This window comes from Zosterops lateralis (assembly GCF_965231275.1).
Source record: "Zosterops lateralis genome assembly, chromosome: 2".
NCBI classification, from domain to species: Eukaryota; Metazoa; Chordata; class Aves; order Passeriformes; family Zosteropidae; genus Zosterops; species Zosterops lateralis.
Window position 1 is genome coordinate 87,898,120 of NC_139763.1, and position 18,317 is coordinate 87,916,436.

General features: G+C 46.7%; 2 protein-coding genes across 2 annotated transcripts; one reads left to right on the top strand and one right to left on the bottom strand.

Annotated features, from left to right (window-relative positions):
* Positions 1-811: 811 nt before the first annotated feature.
* C3AR1 (complement C3a receptor 1) lies at positions 812-7,404 on the bottom strand. Its single transcript, XM_083855290.1, is given in 3 exon segments — positions 812-3,245; positions 7,342-7,368; positions 7,370-7,404. Coding segments are annotated over 3 exon segments (1,167 nt in total). The 5' UTR covers positions 7,384-7,404; the 3' UTR covers positions 812-2,119.
* Positions 7,405-10,113: 2,709 nt separating this feature from the next.
* Positions 10,114-16,859, top strand: NECAP1 (NECAP endocytosis associated 1). The gene is made up of 8 exons (XM_083855933.1): positions 10,114-10,290; positions 11,618-11,718; positions 11,854-11,958; positions 12,349-12,430; positions 12,836-12,944; positions 13,046-13,232; positions 14,364-14,457; positions 14,574-16,859. Exons 1-8 carry the CDS (start codon positions 10,193-10,195, stop codon positions 14,620-14,622), a joined length of 825 nt encoding a protein of 274 aa, XP_083712059.1. The 5' UTR covers positions 10,114-10,192; the 3' UTR covers positions 14,623-16,859.
* Positions 16,860-18,317: the final 1,458 nt, after the last annotated feature.

The window sequence follows — 18,317 nt, forward strand, 5'->3', positions numbered from 1 at the left end:
AGTATTGATTCTTTTTTTCTTTCAGCGGCGCCTCTCAGGATGGCTTGATTCCCACCTTAGAATTTGGGTGTGGACATGGCTAATTGGACAGCCCACACCTGGATGTTCTTTAGATGGAGACTTTTTAGGGTGTTAAGAGCTGAAGGTTTTCCCAGCTGTCTGTTCTCAGGGCAGTGAGATCTGGTAGTCTTTAAATTCATGCTCACCAGAAAGGCAGTGTCTTGGTTTGGAAAGACAGGTGTCTGCCAGGGAAAGCTGGAGCTTCCCTTGGAATGGAGAACGTAAAACCCCCTCCCTCCAAATTATTAAAATTTTGCAATTAAGGGGGCTTTCAAGGAAAGATCTGGGAATAGGAATAACAGTTCTTTACAAGGAATATTAAAAATACAGATGTAGTACAAAAAAACCCAAGCAAACAAAAAAATCCTAGAAACACTGACAGAGTCAGAATAGGACCTGACACCCTGTTGGTCAGGTTGTTGGGAGCAGTCCAAATAAATCCTCCTGGAGTGACAGATGTGATTCTGCTGGGGTAGACATGATCCTGTAGAAGGGTCCAGTGGTGGTGAGATGGGTCCAGTCTTCCTCTAGGAAATCCAGTGGAAACAGGCTGTCTTCTGACTCTGAGGTTTTATCAGGTAGGACACTCTCAGATAGGAATGCTTAGCTCATTCTGCTGGATGGAGCATCTCACAATGGGATCATGTTATCAGACATGTGGTGAGCCTTGATGGCTCATTAACAGCAGATATCCCCCTGGAGGGAGGATGGGTCATGGAAGAGATCAGGAACATTCCTCCACCTGGTTTTAACAGCTGGCCCATTAACCGAAGACACCTGCCCCCTCCCCCTGAAGTTAGGAGGAATGGGTTATACAAGAGATAAAGAAAAACACCTCCCCAGTCAGTTTCAACAGATGGCAAATAGAATACACACTTCTGGTTACATATTGCAACCCAAGACATGCAGAGTGAAAACTCTACCAATGCTTCATGTCTATTTGTTGTACTACTTGCTGGCCTTTCTCTTTTAAGGAGGAACTAACACAAAATAACATTTTAAACTGCTTCAGTAGAGTACCTAGTAAATACATTTCTGCTTTTCAGGAGCAGGGAACATTCAACCTTGGGAACACCTCAAATAGCCTGACTGGCTGAAACTTTTTCTCTACTGGAAGGACATAAGAGGCACATCTCTCTTGTGAAGAGAGCCTGATGTGACTGAGCCAACATGGTCGTTCCCCACATTCTTGGGGTCAGGTTGGAGGTTATCACTTCTCAGTTCCAGGGTTTTGCCAAATGGCTGATGGTCCAGCAGTCACCCAGTCTGGGTCATCAATGAGTCTGTGGGTCAACCGCTCAAATTCTGCTTATGTGCCATCTCAAACTGCTTCCTAAAAGGAAGATTTTGGACTCTGGTAGTGGAGAGAGTGGTGGGGAGACAGTGAGTGTGCACATGCCAATGAACATAGGTACAGCATGTGCCTTGACCAGTTACTACCATACAGTGATGCATTTGCCAGGACAAAGAAATAGACTGGGCCTCTACCAGGGCACAAAAAGTTCAATGCAGCTGACTGGAGTAAGTACTGTTCTAATGCATAGCTGTAAAGAAATGTAGGAGTACCCTCTAGGGAAATCTTGAGATATTCTTACACATACCTCAGAGCCCTAGTACAGTCAGAGGAAAGATGTGATTACCTTCCAAGGAGCAATATCCAAGTTAGTTTTATCTGCACTTTATCAGAGACAGGATATGTAGAATACAGACGTATGCAAATAAAATAACATTCTTATCTTAGTTGAGAGGTTTAGCTACATGATTCCCACCACAAATCTGTAGCCAGCCCTGCTTTCTTAAAATAGTCTGTGTAGGTTAAAATACTATGTCTTCTGCTTCTCCAGTCATCCCTCAGATTATTACTCTTGGTGCTTCCAACTTCCCATCTCTCTAGTCAGGATATAAAGGGGGTTATCTGTAATGAGCTGAATGATGGCAGTGTCCTGGGTTGGACCTGGAGATTAATCAAACATTGGAGCAAAACCACCTGCTGAGCAGAGAGTGATTGATGTGCAACGCTATAGCTTGCTCTTTCTACAGTGGTGATAGAAATCCTGCATTACAAGGTGCTGCTAATGTTCTTCTCTGCTGAAGACTGGCTTCTGTGAAGGGTTGAAGATGTGAGTTCATCACTAAAGGCACCTTCCAAGATTCTTCGCACCGACTGCCGTACCTTTGCCCTGAAGTTCTGTCCCACAAAAACATAAAGCAGGGGGTTGATGCAGCTGTTGGCATATGCAAGTGCTGTAGAGAGGTGATCCCACAGGATCAGTGACTCACTCAGGCCTGTTCCAAGATTAGGTACAATGTGGAGAATCCCAACTACATGGTACGGAGCCCAGCAGATGAAGAACGCAGCTACCACGAACACAACTGTTCGCAGTGTCCTGTTGCGTGGCTTGTGAAACTGATTTGCATGTGTTCTGAAAACGATGAGGGCGTAGCAAACTGCCATTATGCCAAAGGGGAGCACAAAGCCAAAGACAGCCCTAGTGATGTTTATTACCACCGAGCCAAGGGGTACAGAATAATTACCTTCACCGGTATATTCCCACAGTTCACTACCATTGTAGGTTGAGTAGTCTTCCCATAACTCATTTGCAGACACATTTACAGATCCATATACAGGATCATCGCTGTAGTCATCAACTCCAAAATTGTACCCACACTCTGTTTTGCCATTGTAAGTGCTTGTTTCACGGTAGTAGAAGACAGGGCAGCAGAAAATGAAGGCCAGCATCCAAATGCCACTGCATATTAGTGATATAAATTTCACTGTTCGGTGGTTCTGACACCAGACAGGTTTCATCACCAGGAGGCACCGATCAATGCTGATGGCCACGAGAAGGAAGACACTAGCAAACATGGTGAAGATTATGACTGATGGAATGGCTTTACAGAGGAACCAGCCATGGGGCCAGTGTTCATGAAGGGCCAAGTGAACAATGAAAAATGGTAAGGCCAAGCAGCACATTATGTCAGCCACAGCAAGGTTTAGGAACCAGATAGTGTTCACAGACCTTTTCATTTTCAAACCAGCTACCCAGATCACCAACCCATTGCCTGGGATACCTATGATGAAAACAATGGTGAAGATAGCAATGGAGACAATTGATTCTGATGGATAGTATAGAGCAGCCTCCTCCTGTGAACTGCTATTGCCCAGGACTTCAGACATTCTGCAGCTACAAAACAGAAAGCAAATTAGTAGCAATTCACATCCTTGGTTCTTGTTAACCACGCAGGTGCAGGGCGGGGCTTTCCTCCGAGGAGTGGAAGGGTGATTAAAAGAGGGGAGGGGTGATTAAAAGAGGGCTCTAGGGAGCGCAGTGCACAGGGACATGGCACAGCAGTTCGTGCAGGCTGGGCAAGCAGGCAGGGTTGCAGGGCTCCTCCTAGTGGATTTTTTAGTTTGTTGTGTTTTTGTTGGTTGGTTGGTTTGGGGGTTGGTGGGGTTTTGGTTTTTTGTTTGTTTTGTTGTTGTTGTTGTTAGTAATGGTTTTTACACAATCAAAAACTGCAGTTAGTAAAAGTGTATGTAGCCAAATAGAAGCCTCCAAAAAGGATATGTCTGTCCAGACCCCTTCCTGTGTGGAATGTTTGGGCTTATCAGTGGTACCAGGGGGCATTGCAGAAGAAGCCTGCCTGCGGTGTGAACAGGTGAATCATCTTTCACTGGTGGCTGAATTTAGGGAGGAAGTTGAAAGACTAAGGAGTATTAGGGAAAGTGAAAGGGAGATAGACTGGTGTTCTGCCCTTCCATCCTTGAGGAAGGCCCACCAGGAGTCACAGGACCCCCATGCCTCCCACTGTTAAGTAATGGAGGACACCTCTCCAGGTGGATAAAGGAGAGTGGAAATGGGTCCCTATTCATGGAGGTAATAAAAATTCCTCCCAACCCCCATCACCTTCCCAGGTGCCACTTCAGAACACATATGAGGCCCTGCGTCTAGAGGGTCAGCCACGTGATGCAGAAGAAAATGATCTGCCCAGTGAGCCTCTCAGTTACACTTCACCTGTCAGACCACCACCTCTGACATTAAAAAGAAAAGAAGGGTAGTTGTGGATGACTCTCTTCTGAGGGGAACACAGGGCCCTATATGCTGACCAGACCCATCCCACAGGGAGGTCTGCTGTCTCCCTGGTATAGGATATTACCAAGAGACTTCATGGGCTGATTCAACCCTCTGGTTATTACTCACTGCTGATACTCCAAGCTGGCAGTGATGAGATTGAAAAGAGGAGCATCAGGGCAATTAAAAGGGACTGCAGGGCACTGGGTCCAGTGGCTGATAGAGCAGGAGCACAGATGGTGTTCTGCTCAGTCCCTTCAGTGGCAGAGAAATATGATGAAAGGAATAGGAGAGCCCACATCATCAAGTGGCTTGAGGGTTAGTGTCACCAGCAGAAATTTGAGTTCTTTGATGATGGGGCAACTTTTTTGGCACCTGGTCTGCTGGAACTGGATGGGGTCCATCTCTCTGTTAAGGGTAGAAGGATTTTAGCTCATGAATTGGCAGAACTCACTGAGAGGGCTTTAAATTAGGTTTGAAGGGGGAAGGGGATACAGCTGGCCCAGAGAGTGGTGGTAAACAGTGCTGCATCCAGTTGGTGGCCAGGCACCAGTGGTGTCCCTCAGGGATCTGTGCTAGGGCAAGTTCTGTTCAGTATTTTTATTGATGACGTGGATAAGGCTATTGAATCTTTCATTAGTAAATTTGCAGATGACACTAAGCTGTGTTGATCTGTGGGAAGGTAGGAGGGCTCTGCAAAGAGACCTGGAACAGCTGGATGGATGGGCAGAGTCTAATAGGATGAAGTTTAATTAAAGTCCAAGTGCCGAGTCCTGCATTTTGGCCACAATAACCCCTGCAATGTTATAGGCTGTGGATAGTGTGGCTGGACAGTGACAGCTGGCTGAACATGAGCCAGCAGTGTGCCCAGGTGACCAAGAGGGCCAATGGCATCCTGGCCTGTATTAGGAATAGTGTGGCCAGCAGGAGGAGGGAGGTCATTCTTCCCCTGTACTGGGCACTGGTGAGGCCACACCTTGAGTATTGTGTCCAGTTCTGGCCCCTCAGTTTGGGAAGGACCTTGAGACACTTGGGTGCATCCAGAGGGAGGGCAACAGGGCTGGTGAGGGGTTTGGAACACAAAACCTGTGAAGAACAGCTGAGGGAGCTGGGGGTGTTTAGCCTGGAGAAAAGGAGACTCAGAGGTGACCTTATCACTCTCTACAACTGAAAGGTGGTTTTAGTTAGGTGGGGGTTGGTCTCTTTCTCCAAGCACCACTGACAGAACGAGAGGACACAGTCTCAAGCTGCACCAAGAGAAATATAGGTTGGATATTAGGAAAAAGTTTTTTACAGAAAGAGTGATAAAGCACTGGAATGGTCTACCTGGGGAGGTGGGGGAGTCACCATCCCTGGATGTGTTTAAAAAAAGACTGGATGTGGCACTCGGTGCCATGGTCTAGTTGAGGTGTTAGGGCATGGGTTGGACTCGATCTTGAAGGTCTCTTCCAACCCAGTGATTCTGTGATCCTCCTCCCCAAATTCTTCTCTTAATCTTTACTGAAGCATCCCTGAGTCAGGTGACAGTACAGAACTGTCAGGGTACAAAGGCATTGTCCTACACAAATTTTACTAGTGTGCCCATTGCACACCTTCATCATTCTTGTGGTGGCTAAGTTATGTAAGCCTGCTATTCAGACAGGGAGCTCTGTACAGTTATGTTCTCCTATCTCTATCATCCCTTTGATTTCCATCTGGTTCTTCTTAATCTCCAAAGTGGAGCTCTCTATTCACATGGCCATGCTGTCCCCAGGTGTGCTTCCTAGTTGACTTCCTGCCTCAGAAAGGCAAATTGGCATTTTTAGTTCCTGTTTCCTTTAAAATGAGCGATTTCTGGCATAACTGGTGAAGTACATCTAAGTTAAGAAAGAAATGTCCGTCTTTCTGAAATAACCCTGCTTCAGTTTCTGAACATTACAAATAGAATAGACAGGACATCAATTCTGTCAGCTAAGGGATATTTTAGGGAAGTGACAATGACCACTTCCTTTTCCTCTGCATGTTTTCTGAGCTGTCTGCTAGTTCATTGGAAAGCTTATCTTGACCAGGAGAAAGGCAAGACAATAATGGTTTAAGATTCTGTGAAAGATAAGAAATTAATATTTTAAAAGAACAGACAGGTATTTACTTGTACAAATAAAAATGAAAATACAGAGTAATGTTCTTGAGCCATTTTAGATATGTAGTGTCTTACTGCAAGACAATGAAGCTGACCTACAGCACACTTAACTGTTATTTTAAAACTATGACTGCAGTAGAGGAACAATGTTAATTGCTCAATTATTCTTGGACTTAATAAATTTAGGAAGGAAAACCAGCAAAGCCAAGACAGAACTGAGAAAATACTCCTAATCTTCATCCTTTAGGCATTAATAGAATTGTCTATAAAATTCCTGTTAACCAAACCCTTGCGGAATTGATGAAGGCAGTTGTGTTGCTGCAAGGTCTCAAAAAATGTTACTAAAATGCAAGGAAACTGAACAGGGAAGAGCTGAATACAGCCTGAAGAAGCAACTGAGAAGATATAAACCTATTATGCCAGTACTTAAATGCCAGTCTGAGACTGTTGTATGCAGGACTAAATAGAAATATTACTTAAAAATCCTATCATCAATCTCATTCTTGGATAACATGCAGTCTGAAAGTGGAGTGATGCACAAGTGTTCAAACTGCTTTACGAAGAAGAAAATTCGATAAACAATTGTAACAAACATTGTGATTTATCAATTTTTGGTAACATCTGCTAAGAGAGTTGTGAGGGTGATCTGCAAGGAAAGCTATGAAAGAAGTTGCTGGAAGGCTTAACTTAAAAGCTGGAGGCTTAATTTAAAATTCTCCCAAGTTTTTTCCATTTCCTGTGGTGTCTTGCTGATCCATGTGGAAGCAACTTTTAGAGGGACAACTGGTGAAGAGTGCTGCAAGAGTTGAACCCTGCTGCCTCCTATACAGCTACAGAAAATGGTAGGAAGAGGATAGGGAAACAAGGAATGCTGTAAAATAGTAATGCAAGTCCTACTCCAAAGCAAACTGAGGGATGAATCAAATAGAGAATACTGCCCACACTATGTTTCCCAGAGTGCTAAAAGGGCTGCAATGTGGTTTGAAAATGGAAGGGGGAACTGGAGGAGGGAGAGAGGTTTTCAGGAGTGAAGAATAATAAATGGCAAGTAGATGAAGAAAGCAAAATTCTCCAGCTTATGATGCCTACCTGAGTGAAGCAGTTATTTCAGTGTGTTGGAGCAAGTACCATCAATCCTGTCTCTGGAGTGACTGAAAAAACTTTCGCATTACATTTTAGGAACTGCACTTTTCTTCCTGCGTGCGCATGTGTGTGCCAAGTGTGTTCTTTCACCCTGATAAAATGACTCATTTGAATATCATTTCAAGATTTAGATATCATCTGCTCATAAAATAGAGAGTCAAACCACAGGAAGTTTCTCAATACTGTAAAAATAAAATAGTGCTCTAAATAAAATACTAATAGAAAGCACAGGAATGATAATCACAGACATATACTTTACTATATTCTGTAACACAACTGAATGACATCTTGCCTGTTGACACAGTGTAACCTTTGCTGGAAGTCCAAACCCTGCCAGGTCGCTGTGAAATGTCTGATCTGTTATTGTCTTGTAGCCACTTCTATGCCTTACCATGTCAGCACGTTCATCTAGGTAATCCCATTTCTAGGATTCTTACCAATCCAGAGCAGCTTCTGTCTGTCCCAGCTTGAGACAGTTTACTTCATCAAGTACAGAACACTGTGCTCAGCAAACCATGACTGGTCATAATGAAAGGATTTTAATCTGCTTTTTACTTTTCAGGGTCTATTATAACTCTATTTTTTAAAAAGGAACTTGACTGACAAAAAGAAGTGATTAACTGAAATGCTAACTTGCACAAAATGTGGCAAGACAATAAAAAAGGAAGACTTCCAGGGCAAGGCATTTTTAATGTTTAACAAGGGGGTTCCCCCTCACCCCTCACAATTTGGGAAATCAAGACTGCTAACAGAAATGACAAAGCCCAGACATACAAGAATCAGCCTCAGTATTTTGGTTTTGGTCTGAAAAATGAACCGTGACAGAGCAGACTCCTGCTCCTGAGTGTGTCTGTGAAAGACACAGATGCTGCCTCCAACACAAAACCAGAAAAAGGAAGACATGCTAGGGCTGAGCTGTACCCACAAAGATAGACAGGCTGTCAGCAGCCTGCCAGGAAAATTCCTGTAGCTCCATCTTATTCTCAGCTGCCATCCTGCCAGGGAGACTCCTTGGGTCCAGACAGGCAGTGCTGATAGCACCTTACCCCTGTGGGCTCCTCTTGGCTGAGGGACACAGCTGATTACCACCATGGGACCTGCCAGTCAAGCCCTGCTTTGCAGGAAGGTCCTTAACCAGTTCTATCCGCCGGGTTAAATATTTTCTATTTCAAGATTTCAACCTCTCTGCTGAATCCTGAAAAAAAAAAAAAAAAAAAAGAAGTAATAAATAAATAAATATTTATACCTCAGTGATTATTGGCAGTGCGTTGTAATTTTTTGTTCCAGAGTTGCTTGTTTGAACCAAGCAGAAGAATGTCGTGTTCTCTACTGGTTAAGTCTCAATGGAATTGAATGGAAGATGAACTCCTACCGTTCTGGTGCTGCTTGTGAGTCTTCCCTCACATGCCTTATACTAGTTGGCCCTTTGCCACTCCCTCATCCGAGGTGCTCTCCTTCTGGAGGGACTGTAGGAGGACTGTGGCACGCTGAATGACAGCAGCACTGTAAAGAGGGAGGTGAAATTTAATTCTGCTAATTGTGAATCATTGAACTTGGAAAAGCAACCGTAACTACGCACACGGAGGGGTGCACTCCTGGTAAGTTATTAGTGCTCAATGAAAAAATTTAGTAGTTGCTGCAGGAAGTTCTAATGAAAAATTAGGTAAACAAGCAACTCTATCTAAAAGGTAAGTATAATTTTCTTCCTGAATTCTGAATGCTGTACTGGTCCTTGATCTTAAAGTTATAGAACAAGAAAAAATATAGAAAATGATGACTAGACAGCCATGGCTGGGAATGGCTCTGTATTAACTAATGCTACTCCCCACTGGGAAAACAAACAAACAAACAAAACAAACAGCCTCCAAAAGCAAACAAACAAAGAAAAAACCCATCACCACCACAACAACAGACCCCAAACCCCAAAATGTCAAATGTAGTGATTATTTTGATTATTTTTGCCTCAACACCTTCAGGGATGGTTGACTCCACCACCCCCTACACAATGTTCCAATGCTTGACGTGGAATGCTTAGACATGGCTCTATGTAATTTTAAACTTTTTCTTTTGCCTTTTCTTCCACTTTTCAGGGTAAACATTGGTACTTTTTGAGACTCAGTCACAGGGCGCTGCAGGGCACTAAACACCAGTCCCCACTGAGAAGCCGCCATTAAAATAATGGTTTAAACGCTGCCAGCCTTGTCATTATTGATAAATAAACTAGCACCTACACCCTTACTTTGGGCACATTTCGTGGGAAGACTCACTCCTGAAACTAAGCTTTGCATAGCTGGGCATTTCCATCGCCTCCAGCAGCAAAACCTGTCGTGCTTTGCACCGCGCTTCCTTTTGAGCCTGCGCAGAACCAACACTAACACTTAACCCCCCAGGTCTGCCCAGGGCGGCAGGGGAGCAGTCCCGGGGGATGCAGACGAGCAGGTCGACACCGTGAGGCGGCACAATCCTACAGCTGCTCCCGCCATCCCGCCCGCCGCCCCCGGGCACGGCCATGGCGCCCCAAACAAAGATGGCGGCGCCCGCCCCGCCGCGGCACCTGCCAGGCCCCAAGATGGCGCCGGCCGCCGCTGCTGTGTCAGGGGCGGCTCCAAGATGGCGCCCTCCCGCCCCCGCTGCCCGCATCCAAGATGGCTCCATCCGCTTCAGTGACGTGGCTCGCGTCCGGCCCGGCCGCGCCGGCGCCCCCAGGCGGTGTCTGCCCTCACCAAAGATGGCGGTGGGCAGCGCCGCTGGTCACTAGGCTCCCGCCGCTCGCTCCTGGCCGGGCTTCGCGGCCGACATGGCGGCGGCCGAGCTGGAGTACGAGTCCGTTCTCTGCGTGAAGCCCGATGTCAACGTCTACCGCATCCCGCCGCGCACCTCCAACCGCGGGTACAGGTGAGGGAGCGTGCGGCGCCCGCCATCGCCCCGGGGCGGCCCGTTCCGCCTCAGCCCGTGCCCGCAGGACAGCCGGCGCCTGGGCTGTGCCAGCCGTGCCCCGGCCTCGCCCCTCGGCAAAGCCGCGTCCTGTGCTCGCCAGCCGGTCCGGCCATCCCCCGAGCCGCCCCCAGCCGAGTCTGGAGGAGCCGCCGGCTGGAATTGCCTCTGGTGGGCAGAGGAGCCTCCGCTCCGTGCCCTGGAGGAGCAGGCGCTGCTCTGTTAAGCAGGGGCAGGAGGTGAGGGCGCAGCGGGCTCTCCCAGGCAGAGCTGACGTCTGCTCCCGGTTCCCTGGGCTCCCTGGGATGTGACGCTGATGTGCCCTATCGGCACGTTGGGTTTGGCCTGGTGGCTCTGGCAGTGGCGGGGAGGAAAGCAGGAGGAATTCGGGGTGATTTTTTAAGTAGAGGCCGCAGGACCAGCAGTTAGGAATGCCCTCTGGTCAGCCAAAAGCAGCAGAGTGTGACTTTGTAGGATGTGCCCGCAGGCCTGCCGGAGGAGCGGGTTTGTGTACTCCCTGAACCTGACAGACTGTAGGCGGATGTTGTGCCTGGCCAGCGATGTTTGTTTCCAGTTATAAAATCCTGTAGATTTTACAGCACCGAGCCTGCCAGAGTTCAGGAAGCGTTTGGACAATGCTCTCAGGCACATGTTGTCGTTTTTGGAGTGTCCTGTGCAGGGCCAGGAGTTGGATTCAGTGATTCTTGAGGGTCTCTTCCAACTCAGAATATTGTGTGATGCTGTAGGTTGGGTTTTTTCTCTTTCCTTTTATTTTTTTTTTTTTTTTTTTTCCCTTCACAAGAATCTGGCAAAGAGTGTGATGGGTCAGTCCAAATGTCTGTGTGTGTATTTTGCCTGGTGTAAGTCAGCTGCCTCTGGGCTCAGAAGTAGTCAGTGTTATTTTACAACAATAGGGTAGAATAATGGAGTGTCTTTTCAGCATGTTGCTAATTAATTATTTGGGGTCTTCCCAATGCTCAAAAGTCACTTTGGTGGATTTCCTGTTCAAGTGATTTTCTGGGCTTCTGTCTCCCATCTTTTGTAAGCTTATAGAGATGAGCAGTTGATGCTCTCTGGACTGTGTCTCTTTCTCTTTGCCCAGAGATGCCAGTCAGAGTCGTGTATCAATTGGCAGCAACAAGAGAGGAGCTGAGACCCCATGTCTTATCTGAGGAGGGAAGTGGAATGAGGCAGCTGCAGGGGTTGAGGGTTTGGGAACAGAGACTTCTGCTGAGGTGGCTGGGCAGAATTGGAGAGGTTGATAGTGATGAGCTGCTCTTCCTTTCAGGGCATCTGACTGGAAACTGGACCATCCAGACTGGACAGGGCGGCTTCGTGTCACCTCCAAAGGCAAAACTGCTTACATAAAACTGGAGGATAAGGTTTCAGGTAAGGGAAGGCTGTGACTGTGATTGCTGCCTGTGAGCCTGTGTTTCTGAGCCTGCCCAGAGCTGTGCATGGCAGCCCTGGCCATGCTTTAGGAAGGGGTCTCTCTCTTCTTAACAGCTGATTCTTTGTCTGCAGGAGAACTTTTTGCCCAGGCTCCCATAGATCAATACCCCGGCATTGCAGTGGAGACTGTGGCGGATTCCAGCCGCTACTTCGTCATTCGAATTCAGGATGGGACTGGTGAGTTAGGGGCCAATGTACGTGCCAAGTGCTAGAGGTGGAAGAGACTCAGGTGGAGCTGGGAGTGTGCCAGGAGGATGAAAATAGTGTTGGGAATGCTGAAAAGGCCAGGTGGTATGCCTGGAGGGGTCTGAGGGCAAGGCAAACAGAGGAGGTTCTCTGCATTGCACAGGGTCCAAGGGCTGGGCTGGGAAGGAACATTTGGTTTCCAAGCACACCCTATGGGAAGAAGGGTGCATCCTGAAGGCTAGGGACAATGAACTGCTGTGAGCTGCTGGCATCCAGCTGCAGGTGTGTCAGAGAGGTGGCACAGAGTAGTTTAAGACAAGGGGAGGTATTTGTGGCCCAGTTGTAGAGCACCTCCAGTGACTCCTCCTGTCTCCTTGTTAGGACGAAGTGCTTTTATAGGCATTGGCTTCACGGATCGGGGTGATGCCTTTGACTTCAACGTCTCTTTGCAGGATCACTTCAAGTGAGTTTTGCTTTTCTAGAATGCTTGCTTTCTTCCGGCCTGTAGAACGTGGTGGGTGGTGGTGCATGTTCATTTAGCACAGGTTTCCTTGGGGTGGCCCTGAAGCCCTGCTCTGGCAAGGGACACTTGTGTGTGCTGCCAGCTGTCATGCAAGCTGGGAACTCCTTCAGGGTCAGATCTGTAAGTCTTAAGCTTAGGTCCTGTGATGCTCCAGGTGCAGTGTTAAACAGCCTCTTGGGTTTGTGGTGGTCCCAGCTTTGTGCTGTGAGACACCAGGAGTAGGGCAGGTAGCTGGTTCGACAAGGCAAGGTAGTTTGGTGGGATTGAGAGAGAGAAAACACACATTTTTCTAAAACACTGTTCCTCTTTGCCACAGGGTCTCACGTTTTCTTCTCTTCTGTTTAGGTGGGTGAAGCAGGAGACTGAAATCTCCAAGGAGTCCCAGGAAGCTGACACACGTCCAAAATTAGACTTAGGGTTTAAGGAAGGGCAGACCATCAAATTAAACATTGGGGTAAGCAGACCAGTTTACCCTGTTTCTTTCTCTGGATGTGCCAATAGAGACTCTTCTTTACACTTTATTTACTTATTTATTTATTTATTTATTAAATACAGAACATGACATCAAAGAAAGGAGGAGCAGCCAAGCCCCGTGTGTCTGGATCAGGGGGCCTAAGCCTGCTGCCACCCCCACCAGGAGGCAAAACTGCAGTCCCTCCTATACCTCCCCCTTCTTCCACAGCCATTGCCAACCATGTCACACCACCACCTGTGCAGAAATCCAGTAATGCCAGCAATGCAGGTAAGGAAACCTTAGCACTGAGCCAATAGTTTGTAAGGCACTGGCAGGTGCTGCTTCAGCAAACCTGTGGTCAGCTTAGTGCCAGCAGTGCCCTCTGAGATATGGTGTGTCCCAAGGGTTTGGGTCTCTTTGGCAGCTCCGGTGTCCCCAGTGCAAGAAAGATCTGGACCTGTTATACTGAGTCCAGAGGAGGGCCATGAGAATGGTCAGAAGACTGGAATGGTGAAGAAAGACTGAGAGTTGGGGTTGTTTAGCCTGGAGAGGATGAGGCTCTGGGGAGATCTTTCACTATGTAAAGAGAGCTTGTATGAAAGACAGAGAAAGACTTTTTACTGGGGTAAAGGCTTAAACTGAGTGTTGATTTAGATTTGATATAAAGAAGGATTTTTACCATGAGGGTGGTGAAACCCTGGAACAGGTTGCCCAGAGAAGCAGTGGATACCCCTTCACTGGAAGTATTCAAGACCACATTGGATGGGGCTTTGAGTAACCTGATTTAGTGCAAGATGTCCCTGCTCGTAAGTGTGATAGTGGGGTTATATGAGATCATCTTTGGAGGTCCCTTCCAACTTAAATCATCCTGTGATTCTGCAACAAAGAGGTTCCTGCAGTCTTCTGGATACTGTGCTAAAAGTGTGGCCATGCAGAGATGTCTGGAGAGCTGATGATCCCTTGGTGAAGGCAGAGACTTCAGCAGTGCTGTCCACAGGTTTGAGTGAGAAGAAGCCACAAGCTTCTGAGCAGGGCTCATGTGGTCCCAGTGTGGTCTGTACTGTTAAGGTGGTGTCTGTCTGGCAGCTGTACCGATTGCTGAGCTTGGGTTGAGTCTGAGCCTTCTGTCTGCTGGGAGAGGTAGTAAGTGACAAACGTACCATGTGGTGTGCTGAGTGAAGACTGAATAGTTCCTGAAGACAATGTACCCTTGCAGTGTCAGCTGGAGGTGTGCACATTCAGCAAAAGGAGATGCTGTTATAACAAACCCCTCAAAAGTCTGACTTCTGCAGGGAAAGCTGGAGTCCCTTCAAAGATTTTCCGCCCCTGCATCCAGGAGTTCGTTTAAGGTGATGGTTAAAATGCCTGCAGAGTTTTCTGGATAAGTTGATGTATTTTTTTCTCTCTCTTTTGCCTTAGATATTCTTTTAGACTTAGATGCTCCTGCAGCTGCATCCAAGGCACCAGTATCAGCTACCACAGACCTCTGGGGTGACTTCAGCACTGCATCCAGGTAAATTGTGATAAATGGGACACAGGAAGGGTAGTGTCCTGATGAGTGTGGGAAGAACCAGAAGTTAAGAAGTCTTACTGGATCTGCTCATTTGATTTTCCTTTTTTTTGTTTCAGTGCTGTTCCCAATCAGGCTCCTCAGCAGTCCAACTGGGTCCAGTTCTGAATGATCAAAGCAGTGGAATGGGACAAATTGATGATCTAGAGGCACCAAATGGGATCAGAGGGGGTACAAACCTCTCTAGTCTTCAATCAAATTGGGACAATCCTTCATTTTTAGATCAGATCTTCACTTAAACTTCCTATTTTTGATCCCACTGAAGCTAAAGAGAACATACTGACTCCTCCCAAGATGGGCAGGGAGGAAAGAGGTAGCCTTATCTCCTTCATCCACTTGGCCATTACATGGTACATCCTAGCTCTTTTTCCCTGTCTTTCCATACAGGGAAAGCAAGAATCTTGAAGAAAGTGGGTACAGGAGGAGGCTGGGTAGGTGCCTCTGGGTTCCTTGTCCTTCACATTTTCTCTGGCTAGGCTGTTGCTTTTTGTGGCTGCTTTCAGTAGTGACTGCAGCCCCTACAGCTTGCGGTGCTGAGGACAGCTGCATTTGGCTACACCTGCTAAATGGAACCTCCAAGGATATATAGATCTTGCCTCAACACAAAATCCTCTTGGATTAATGACATCTGTGGTGAGGAGTGACCCTCCCCATGCACACACTACTCTCCTGTCCTTGGTGCAATTCTTGGTAGTGCTGCATGTCCTCATGCTCCTGTGGGAGGAGTCGTGCAAGTCCTTGAGCGGACCTGCTGCCCGTGCGCTGTAGCTCCAGGTGGGCACCCCATCTCGAGGCTCCTGATTTGGCTTGCAGGTTCACTGGAGGAACTTCTTTCATTTTAACTCCTTTCTCCCCAGGCAAAGGCCTCACTGTCACTGAGCTGTTTTAACTGGAAATAGCTTTAAGAAAAAAGCTCCCTGTTTTTACAATTTGGTAGTTACTTGCACTAGATGACAACCAGGTGATTGTCACCACTCAGCATTTCATGTTCCTGCGTCACTATCCTGAGCCCTGGCCTTGTGTTGTGACTTGGCACTGTGTTACAAGTATTGCATATCTACAGTAAGAATTATGATGGGACAATAGATTACTCTGTGATGAAGGGACAGTCTCCTTCTCCTTTTCAACTCACTCATTTGAGCAAGAAATGTATAGTAGGCTCAATCCTGAGATCTGTGGGAGCAAAATTCTCCCACCTGTGTTCCTTATTATGACTTTTCTTCTGAGTCCAACTTTCAGGGATGTGAGCTGGTTATTGGAACTTAGATTTTTTTAATTATTACTTTTAATGTGTCCAAACCCCCTCTATTTCCTGCGTGGTTAAGGGAGTTAGAAAGAGGTAAAAAGCCATGACTTTCTACTTTTTTTCATTGGGAGAGTTTCCAGAGGCCCTTCATTGTGGACACTACATCATCAGCAGCTGTGGATGTGATCTGGGCTATAAGTCTGTTAATTACTCTGGGCAAACTCACAGGGCAGGCTGGAACCCTCACAATGCTGAATTGCTACCCTTCATGCTGGTGCAGAAGCCGGAACACTAGCTGGGGTCTCAGTGACTCTTGGACAGCTGTATCCAGTTACTGGAACACTAGGGCTTTGGTGCTTTGCTGGAAGGCTTCTTCCTGTTTTGAACACTCAACACAGCAACACTTTTGTGTCTCTAGCACACCTTCACAAGGAAATGTTTCCCTTTGGGCAAAAATTTTCTGGTGAGGTTTTAAAAAGAGTAGTTAGACGTATGCACCTTGTATTGGCAAAGGTCTTTTGTCATTTTTGTCTGGCTACAGTGAGGGCATTTTGGAGACAGTTTCACATAGACCATCCCTCTGGGGAGCAACATTCTTGAAATAGCTCTAAAGCTGCTGCAGTTCCACTTGTGGAAGTGGGGACCAGACTGCTCTTGGATGTATTTTAAGTAGTCATTTAACCCTGATTCCCTGGCTGTCTTGGTGTTTCCTCCTGCCAGCCCTCTCCTGCCTTCATAGTCACTCCTTCAGACTCACTGTACTTCAACTCCCTGCCTCCTGAACTTGTGGGTGGCTGTAGTCTGCAAGCAACATCATAGACTCTGCTGGGTTGGCATTTTGTTTTGTCTTTTTGTTTGCTCACATCCTTGTGAGGTCCTGTCATTTCAAGTATGTATCAATTCCCCAACCAAGGAAGTTCATGGCACCAATTAACAATTAAATAGGAGCCTCTTCTGTATTGTCTTAGTATTCTGGAGATAATATATTATGTATTTGAAAAGCTGAAGAAACAAAAATTAAAGATATATGTATATAAAGCATAAGATGTACTGGTGCAAATGGTAATTAAACAAGTAATACTGGGGAAAAGAATGTTATGAGTCTTCTAAGTTGTCAAATTGTTTTTGCTTTGGAAGCCTCTAGTTGAAGGCCTTCATGTCTCCAGCAAGATCCTCACAGCCTACTTATCCTTCTTATCTGCTGTGGCCTGCAGGCTGGACAGGAGCAACTTCAGGAGGGATGGGTTCAGGCTGTGTCTGGGCAAGGAGATAGGAGTGTAGAAGGACACAAAAATGACATGGCTGTTCCAAATGGGGTAAAAAACTCGCAAAATACCAAACACAAATCAACAACATAGAAACAGGCCTGAGTGTAGATTCCTGTGGGACTTGGTTGGAGTGTGGATAAAAGGAGCAAGTGCGAAGACTTGGTTGCCCTGATATTTAGCATCTCGGATATTAAAGGCTTCTACAGCCTGCAGATATTTTCAGAAATTATTCTTTCCATGCTGGTAGATGGGAAACAGTCTCTGCCTGCTAGAGAGAGGGGCAAGGAGGGCCAAGTGGGCCCTTTGTTAGGGGCAGCAAGGACAGGCTGCCTGGAAAGAGAGAGGAAGCAGGAAGATGAGTCACAGCAGGGCAGGTAGGGGCAGTGGCCTCGCCAGCAGAGGAGCAGTCCTGAAGTACCTAAGTACAAAGATCAGAGCAGGTCAGGATGAGGATTTAGATAGCAGGGTACATGGCCAGACAGGGACACGGCCAGGCATGGCTGTGCTAGCTCAGGCAGGGACCAAGGGTGAGACCCTTAGCTATGATAAGGCCAATGTTGTTGAGGTTTCTCATAGCCAAACACCTTTATTACTTAAGCTGGACCTGAGTCCAGGCAATCCTCCAGGAGGTGAAGAATATGTTCAGGACCCTGACATTGTTCTATCAAGCCTGCACATTCTTTTTTATCCAGTGTTTCAGTACAATAAATATGATTGGTGGTTTACAGCCAACAGCCCTCAACTGTTTTTTACAAGTAAACAACAAGTTAGAAAAACACCACCTGCTAACCGTTTTTCACCTCCCAAGGATTGTTTTCGATTCCTCCTCACAATCACAGGCCAGTGTGGGAAAGTAAGCATTCCCACAGGCTCTGCTGCTTGAAACCTAGAAATTCATCTTTGACCACTGTCAGTTCCCACATGCTTGCAGCCATCTTGCACAGCATGCTTGCCCCATGTTCCTCTGCCAGACAGCAAAGCTGTGGATATGGCTGTGTTGAAAGTACAACACAAGTCTTGTGGCCTGGGTAAAGATAAGAAGCCTTAACCTTTTAAGTCAGCTATTTGAATTGTCAAACATTCTAGTACCTGTAGTGGCTGGGGAAAAAAAAAAGACTTTTTTTTTCAGTTCTAGGACCAAAGCTTTTACCCTGTTTTGGTAAATAGGATGGGTATGTTGTATAGGTCCTGACAGGGAGAAGATGAAGCATTACCCATAAGCTATGGAGGAGCTTCTCAGACTTTTCAGTAGGTACTTGCAGCAGAAAGAGTTGAAAATCCTAAAAGGG

Coding starts and splice junctions, on each gene's coding strand:
- NECAP1 (XM_083855933.1), top strand. CDS start 10,193: ATGGCGGCGGCCGAGCTGGAGTACGAGTCCGTTCTCTGCGTGAAGCCC. Junction 10,291..11,617: donor ACCTCCAACCGCGGGTACAG/GTGAGGGAGCGT, acceptor TCTTCCTTTCAG/GGCATCTGACTGGAAACTGG. Junction 14,458..14,573: donor GACTTCAGCACTGCATCCAG/GTAAATTGTGAT, acceptor TTTTTGTTTCAG/TGCTGTTCCCAATCAGGCTC.